The sequence below is a fragment of the Anabrus simplex genome, chromosome 11 (assembly GCF_040414725.1).
Source record: "Anabrus simplex isolate iqAnaSimp1 chromosome 11, ASM4041472v1, whole genome shotgun sequence".
Taxonomy (NCBI): domain Eukaryota; kingdom Metazoa; phylum Arthropoda; class Insecta; order Orthoptera; family Tettigoniidae; genus Anabrus; species Anabrus simplex.
The window spans coordinates 82,366,399-82,375,698 of record NC_090275.1 but is presented as its reverse complement, the minus strand read 5'-3'; the positions used below and the strand labels follow the sequence as shown (position 1 = coordinate 82,375,698).

Genomic DNA, 9,300 nt, shown 5'->3' with positions numbered 1-9,300 from the left:
CGTACCAAAAGTTTAATAAAAGTGATGATTTAACAGAAATGTAGAAATTTTCACGTAATATAATGTATTGAAAAGGTGGATCTTATTATTTTCTTTGTTTATTGTGAATCTTGATTCAATATGGAACTCGAAGAATGAAATTCTTAACGTTAAATAGACAAATCGTTGCTTGGCTATATAGATGCAAATTCAGTAAGTTACTGTACAGACTCTACTGTATTTGCTAGATGTTAGATGAGCGGATTATCTAGATTACTGAAGGGAATTGGGAATATAAAACATGTAATGAATAATAAGAAAGAACATTTTTGACTTTATTTTCAGAAATTCTTTCAATATACAAAACATACATAACAACTTTTACTTAAATGTAGCGGACAAAATGTAATAAATGGCAAAAACAAGTGAGGCCAACTATTATGTACAGTTCACAGGGTTGCCATTAAAAATCACGTATTTTGTTATATTTATAGTATATACATGCATGCAGTTTTGGGAAAATAAGTTGACAGAAGAATAACAATGTGTATAATTGAGGTGTAAACCAGTTCTTACAGTCACTGAAGCCGTCAGATGAGTGTATAGACTGAACCGTTTCCGAACTGTGAAGCCCTGATGTTGCCTAACGTGTCTAATGAAATAAATGGAGATTTGAAATATAAACAAATGTTGTGATTTGATTACCAATGAGTTGAAATGTAGTTAGATCGCGGAAATTTTATGAAAGGTTGTGTGTAAAAGTCCGCGTAATGGAATGTTTGGAATGTGGTATTTTTGATTAGGAGTGACAGATTTCGTAGAGAGAGTCGGTGACTTAATGTGACAAAAATAAAGATGTGTTAGTGACAGGTGAATGATGAATGTACGATGGTACGATGCTTGAGTGACATACACAACAACATACGGTGAGTAGAAAATTGCCTGCTCTCAAGAATGTGTTAGTATGTGTTATTTGATTATCTGATGTATTATAGTAATGCAGTTTGTACGACTTTCACATACATAACCTTAAAACATAGAAAAGATTGGGTATGTGATTATTACATTATTTACACATTTCATGATACAAACTCTATACTATTAATACATGCATATGGCGATGCCTCTCAGTTATGTATTTTGTTTATTCTTATTTTGGAAGCACATCATTTTGTCTCTTGTTTTAATGACAAATTGATTGAGACAGTTGTAACTTCCAAGAGGCATCAGATGGTAACTATGTTTTGGTGCCTGGGATGTAAGGGCCTCCTCCACAGTCCTCATGGCACGAAGTGGAAGAACAGAAAACTCTGCTTCAACATGGTGAACCTCAACAACAGTTTCTCCCTCATTCTTGTCTGCTTCCTGCCTCTCTGGTTGGCTTCTGTAACATAGAGAACATTACATTAGCACACTAGCCCAGTGGTTCCAAAATATTTCTAGCTGATATCCTGCTCTGTTAACTCTGCAGATCCCGTGGCCCCCTCCCCAACCATTATTACAAATATTTCTTTCTCAGAAACACTTGTCGTGTATTTGAGAATAATGCAGAATATAGAGAATATACAAGAGGTTTCACATTAGTGCAGTGACCAATTTTAACATAAAATAGGATGTGTGACTGAAACAAGAATGTAGATTGCAATATATAAAAATAGTCATATGGCAGGCTGGTGCTTCAAAACCGAAGTGTTGTTCAAAAGAAAATTTAATTAATCACACTTAACTAATTTTTGCTCATATTAATTTAGCTAAAACCTTAAAAATATATATTTAAAAAATTCCTTTAAAAATTGAACATGTGCTTCAGTAGGCTTACATAAACATTCAGAGACAAAACTGGAGGTGACATGTTCGTAGAATTGACAGAAGGAGGATACTGAAACAAACCCTACAATACGTGCCCACAGGGAAAATATCTATTGGACATTCGATGAAATGGACTGAGACTGTAATGGACCACATGGCCTGATAATTGGCTGAAGGAGGAGGTTGATGATTCTTTTTTCCTTCTCAGTAAGTTTATCTGTGGTCACCTTGTAAATTTCTCATGGCTCCCCACCAAAGAGGATGGGAACCAGTGAGGTGGACATTAGAAAGTGTAATGAAATAAAGTTCATGAATAATGTTCTACATCCAATCATATGTTAATTAACAGTAAGATGATACGGTTTGTGATACCTTAACAATATGCAGTAGGTCAATTCCATGGTATCGAGGAAGTGGCTGTGTACTTTGGGTCATTCGGGAGAGAGTGAGATAGTGAGTTAAAACCCCACTGTCGACAGCCCTGAAGATGGTTTTCCGTAGTTTCCCATTTTCACAACAAGCTGTAATTTAATTAAGGCCATCGTCACTTCCTTCCCACTAGTAACACTTTCTTATCCCATTGTCACCATAAGACCTATCTATGTAGGTGCAACGCAAAGCAAATTGTTGAAGAAAGGAAAGATAAAATAAGAGGCTTTTGATATTGTATCCGAGTTATCAAATTGTTGTACTTCCGCATAAAACAATACCATCATCACCACCACTACCTTGAAAGATGGTAGATTATCTAGAATTTTAAAACTGTATTGAACAGTTGAGAGTCAAAATTATTGTCTGATTTAATTCTTTCAAATCATCTGTTTCTTTCAACTAGATACACTTTGCTAGCTGCTAACATGAAGGGACTGTCAGAGAAAGAAGCCAAATGGTATCAATAATAATAATAATAATCATCATCATCATCATCATATGGCCTCAGCTACCCTGTGTAGACATTTCAATTTGACGCCATCTGGCTGTCTGCTGGTCAATTTTGCCGTTCCGTTTTACTGTAGGCCCACTAGATGGCAGACCAAGTAAACCGAAACTCTCTTGGGCATCTATGGCTGAGATTTAATGAATTTTGTCGGGTGAACACTAAATGTGCCACCAGAGATTTTTTACATGCTGACATCGTACGACATGGAGTGTCGAATGGACTTTTTTCCGCCCTTCAAAAATCCGACTACCTCTGCTGGGTTTGAACCCGCTATCTTGGGATTTGGAGACCGACACTCTACCACTGAACCACAGGGGCAGCCAAATGGTATCAGTTATAGCTTGGTCATATCTAAAATTGCATTTCCTCACCACTTTAGTATCACTCATGTGTTCCATTTGCCATTTGTGCAATTGTTACTTTGATTACTCAGATACATGATTTTTCAACATCAGATGCCTCAGTAATGTGTTCGCTCAGTCATTCTCATCTCTACTGACAGCTACTTCTCGGACTTAAGCTTCAACACTGGAACATGCCTAGATGCCTAGGCTCTTGCTGTATCACTAATGAGTAAGTAATGAAAGCTCTGAATGAGCTTGATATTTCTAAGAGCTGTGGACCTGACCTATTTCCACCAAACGTTCTTAAACATTGTGCCAAATTGCTATACAACCTTCTCCAATAACTGTTTAACAGGTCAAGACAGGATTTTCCCAAATATGTTAAAGATATACTTTGCCCATATTTAAAAAGATGGTTCTGAAGAATATATAAAAAACTATTGTTCTGTCATGATACAGTCTGGTCTAGCCAAAAAGATTTTATACACTAGTATTATGAATCCTCTGTTTAAAGGTGTCATCTCATGAATACTGCTTGGATTCTCGTATGGAAAGTCAACTGAGACTACATTTGATATCAATGCAAAACAGAATCCTTGATATGTTCAGAGAAACTCAAAGCTTATGGTATCATAGAACTACTCCTAAAGTGTGATTTCTCAGTCAGGTCAAAAGTGCTTCAGGGCACCTAGGACAACTACTTTTTAACATCTTTGTAAATAACATTACTACAATTATCAAACCATAATGTCTTCCATTTGCAGATGACAAAGATTTCTCCAAAAAATTGAACCCTGCCATCACTTCTTAATAGACAGTTTGAGATCTGGCGCAAGTTCAATGATTTGAAGCTAAATGTGGACAAATGTGCTTGAATAACCTTCTTTCGCATTTGGGAACCTCTGCATTAGTATATTAAGTCTCTATACCCTGAGTCACTCCACCGTTGTGCAAGATCTTGGGAGTTCTTACATTCAGATGACCACATTCATTCTATATACGTGAAAGCCTCCAAGTGCCTAAGTATACTTATACACATCTTAGGACATACATTCAACGTACAAACACTCTAATATTTTACTAAGTTCACATGCTGCCTATGATTGAGTACTGTTCTATGGTATGGTCTCCCCACTGACTTGCTTTATGTCTTGAGCTTCAGGGTATACACAATATATTTGTACAGTTTGGTTTGTGGGAATTGGCTTGAAGAATCAACTTAGTCTTCATTCTCTGGAAATAAGGAGAAACATCCAAGACGTTTTCTTCCTGCACAAGATTATCTCCAGCCTAATTGACCATGTGGAATTGCTGGAGAATGTGCACTTCTGCTGTCCATCTGGTACAAAGTTTAGAGAACTTTTAAGTCAGAGGCATGTAAACACCAGATATCAAGTGAATGACACACTCCTGTATATTCAAAGGCTGGGGAAAGTCCTGCATCTTTAAAATGCAAGCTAGTGAGCCCTGGAGGGACTAGACTTCTTAGCTAAAATTACTCTTCCTTCATGAGTTTGGTTTAAAACCATTTTGTCTCTTTGTATGTATAAAAATATCTTATTGGTTTTATAAACATTGTTATGGCTCCTTGGGTGAATGGTTAGCGTACTGGCCTTCGGTTCAGAACTTAGGTTCAGAAGACCCTTGGTTCCATTCCCGACTGGGCCGAGGATTTTAACAGCATATTGTTAATTCCACTGGCTTGGAGACTGGGTGTTTGTGTCCGTCTTAAGACAGTCGTCTTCATATACACACATCTCACTACCAACCACCACAGAAGCATGCAATAGTGAATACATCTCTCTAGATAGGGTGCCGGCCGTAAAAACGGTCGAATCCATATGATATGCCAACCCTATAAATTGGGGTAAAACGCCAAGAAGAAGGAGAAGAAGGTGATTATATTCATTGTCACCGAACAGTTCTTGCCATTGTGTCCCTTGAACTTGCATCATTTTGAATATTAATTATGTTAAAAGTGTTTCCATTGTAATAATAATAATAATAATAATAATAATAATAATAATAACAGCTAGTATTGGTTTCAAGATCTGGAATAAATCTTCTGCATTCTCTTTCAAATACATATTGTCTTTGTCACTTTGTTCTTAATATTTCCTTGGCCGTACGATTAGGGTCGCGCAGCAGTGAGCTTGATTTCAGGAGATAGTGGGTTCGAACCCCACTGTCGGCAGCCCTGAAGATGGTTTTCCATGGTTTCCCATTTGCACACCAAACTAATGCTGGGCTGTAGCTTAATTAAGGCCATGGCCGCTTCCTTCACACTCCTAGCCATTTCCTATCCCATCGCCGCCATAAGACCTATCTGTGCCGGTGCGACGTAAATAATAATAATAATAATAATAATAATTTCGTGTGGCCGTTCCTAGCCTAGTGCAGCCCGTGTGAGGCAGATCCTCCAACGAGGGTGGGCGGCATCTGTCATTTATGGGAACTGCGTATTTTTGTAGTGGAGGATAGTGTTGTGTGTGAGTTGCACGAATGTTGGGAACAGTACAATCACCCAGTCCCCGAGCCAGGATAAATTACAATTTAAAATTAAAACTCTCCGACCTGGCGGCGAATCGAACCCGGATCCCTTTGAACCGAAGGAGACTACGCTGACCATTCAGCCCAGGAGCCGGAAATAATCAACTTTAATAAACCATAATCACTTCCCACCTCCACCCCAAAGAGGTCGAGAGTTATGACGATAATTTTAAAAACTATTTTTTTTATTTCGAAGTAAATCGTGAATTATTTTAAACACCAGAATTCCTTAACTAACATAAAAATGCTTAGCATTAGACACTGTCTCAATGCTAGTTGTAAATGAGGTTAATAAATAATGGAATTGGCTTTGCGTCCCACTAACTAATTACGGTTTTCAGAGACGCCGAGGTGCCGGAATTTAGTCCCGCAGGAATTCTTTTACGTACCAATGATTCTACCGAGACGTGGCTGACGTATTTGACAACCTTCAAATACCACCGGACTGAGCCAGGTTCGAACCTGCCAGGTAGGGATCCGAAGGCCAGCGCCTCAACCGTCGGAGCCACTCAGCCCGGCAAATTTTATTTTAATGTTAAGTACGTTCTATTCTATTGACCCTGTTTTATTTTTTCTTTGTGTATTTTAATGTGTTATTTTACTTTCTTATATGATTGCACTTCAAGGCAATGCCTTGAAAACGAAAACCTACAACCTGTTTTCCAGTCAGTGACCGGGTCAGGGATGGAATGAATGAAGCCCCCATCTTGCGGCGAGGATAGAAATTGTGCCGGCTGCCGAAGCCTGTCGCACTCTTCTGGGGCAATGATTAATGGCTGGCAGATGAAATGAAATGATATTAGAGAGTGTTGCTGGAAGAATGAAAGATGGCAGGGAAAACCGAAGCACCCAGAGAAAAACCTGACCCGTCTTCGCTTTGTCCAGCACAAATCTCACATGGAGTGACCGGGATTTGAACCACGGAACCCAGCGGTGAGAGGCCGGTGCGCTGCCGCCTGAGCCACGGAGGTTTACCAAGGCAATGTTTTATTCTGCCTTAATCTATATTTTCTTATCATTTTATCCGAAAATAACGCATTGCGATTATTTTAAATACATAATCATTTTTCATCATTGGTTTTAAATTCTAGTCATTGGAAATATTTTTACAATTTTAATTATTATTTCATTTCATTCCACCTCGTATCTTAAAGGGGCGATGACCTAGACGTTAGGTGCCTTTAAACAACAAGCATCATCATCATCACCACGAAAATGTATGGATTTTTTAGGCTTTTTTCTTTTTTTTCATACCACGAGCGTACTAATAGGAAATTACAGCTTTGGTATGGTAGTGTTCCTTTAAGTCAGGCCTGGCTGAAATACGATCGTGTACCAAATGATTGTGTGCTTAGGTAATGCAACGTGCATAACAGCTATTTAAAGGGGTGGAATCGTGAAGGTAAGTGAAATCTGACCACAGCAGCATGTCGGACATAAATGGAAATGAGGTCCACTTCCGGCCAGAGTTTGTGGGGAGTTGGACGGTTTGGGAAGGAAGAGAAATGCATAGCAAGTCTGAAGATGTGGAATTTTTGTTCATGCCTGCCTTTTTCTCTCTCCCTTTTCTGTCGCTCCATGTAGGTACTCTCACTAGCCTCTCATTGTGTTTATCCTAGTGTAGTGTGTGTTCCTATCTTGCTTTCCATTTTTTTAAATAAGTTATAGACCGAGCGAGTTGGCCGTGCGGTTAGGGACGCGCAACTGAGAGCTCGCATTTGGGAGATAGTGGGTTCGAGCCTCACTGTCGGCAGCTCTGAAGATGGTTTCCCATTTTCACACCAGGCAAATACTGGGACTATACCTTAATTAAGGCCATGGCCGCCTCCTTCCCACGTCCTAGCCCTTTCCTATCCTATCGTCGTCTAAGACCTATCTGTCTCGATGCGACGTTAAGCCAATTGTAAATGATGCTGTTAATAATAATAATAATAATAATAATAATAATAATAATAATAGTAATAATAATAATAATAATAATAATAATAATAATAATAATAATAATAATAATATGGAAGTGGCATACCGACTAATTAGAAATATCTACAACAAAAGATCAGTGTCCATCAAGGCCAAGCTTAGGCATTATTGTTCAGTCATTCGTCCAGAGGCCCTTTATGCAGCAGAATGCCTTGTATTGAACAGGAATGGTTTAATTGAAAAGTTAGAAGCCAAAGAAAGAAACATTCTGAGAAAGATTCTAGGACCAATCAGAGGAAATGGTGAGTACATGAGACGACATAACAATGAACTGTACCTGCATGTGGAAGGGATAACGGACACCATTCGGAAACGGAGGATTAATTTTTATGGCCACATAACACGTATGAGCTCGCAGAGATTGACCAGCCGAATCTTATCCTACTTTGTAAACAAGAAAATCAAGGGACCCTGTTTCACCGAAGATGAGAAAGACCTTCAAGAAATAGGGATCACACATGAAGACATCCAGGAACGTGTTCCTCACCAGAAGGAAGTTCGAGCATACCAGCGATTCCAAGAAAAGCCGAAGTTGAACACAGGCAAGAAGTGGACTGATGAACGAAAGGAGGCTCACAGAAAGCGAATGCAGGAATAATGGCAAAGAATTAAAACTCAAGGATGCAAACGATTGAAATAACGTGGTCCACAGCCGGCCGAAATGAATAATAATAATAATAATAATATATAGTGAATTTACATGATTATACATTATCATTTTATTTCAAAAAATTTATTCTTGATCAAGTTTTATTTCCTGAAAGCACTGTATACTGAAGACGATATGACGCTGTTGATGGTGATTCGTCTCTCTGATGGGGACGTTCAGCTTTGAGCAGACCCCTTGGTGCTATTCGACAGGAGTAGGCTATGCGCCGGCACCGGGTTTCACCATGTTCCTTCCTACTACAGTGTTCTCTCCAGAAATGTTTATCAGTCGGGTGATAGGAATGAGTAACCGGGCAGGTTACGTAAAATTTCAATGTGAAAAAAAAAAAAAATCCCTCAGGGCATTAAATATAGTATCAGACAGGTAAACATTAACTGCAAAATTGACCAAGACATAACAGAGTATTTTGAACTTCTAGTGTTCTACTGCTCGTTCAAAATCATGTAACAGCGGACTTAGGTCTACCACCCGGTTACTGTGGACATGTACACTGCCATACGAGTTTGTGACGTCATGCGGAATAGAGGGCTCGCATGCGATTCCACGCTAATCCAGACCCCGCTCGCACACGGCACTACGTGGTAGTTAAGCTAAACGTTTGATGTCCGATGTAATTGATGCAATTATGTCGACAATAATGATTTATCACTTAAATTAACAGATTTACATGTTAATTTGGAGCACCTAATGACTCAAACATATATTTTATGTAACTGGCACATATCTAGGTTATATTAGCTGGGCGGTCTGTAAAAACGGCAGGGCGGTGCGCCCATTAAAATGGTCCTAGGGAGAACACTGTACTACAATATATCGTCGCTGCCGGGACAAACCCTCCTATGTGAAATATTTTAGTTTAGAACTTTGGCCGGTAAGGTTCTGTCATCTAAGGTGCAATATTGTGTGCATAGTGTCAAGGCATTCTCGCTCTTCTTATGTATGTGCTGCAGGTTAGTATATCTTCAAAAATATTATCACATTGGAGGTTTTGTCCCGGCAACGACGATATCTCGTCATTAATTTAATCT

At 38.9% G+C, this 9,300-nt stretch overlaps 1 protein-coding gene across 1 annotated transcript in view; it reads right to left on the bottom strand.

The window, feature by feature from the left end:
• Positions 1-286: 286 nt before the first annotated feature.
• LOC136883471 (D-beta-hydroxybutyrate dehydrogenase, mitochondrial) overlaps positions 287-9,300 on the bottom strand; it is a 388,732-nt gene continuing 379,718 nt past the window's right edge. The window contains exon 6 of the mRNA XM_067155786.2: positions 287-1,363. Within this exon, the coding sequence (XP_067011887.2) occupies positions 1,111-1,363 (253 nt within the window). The 3' untranslated portion in view covers positions 287-1,110. The remainder of the gene's footprint in view (positions 1,364-9,300) is intronic.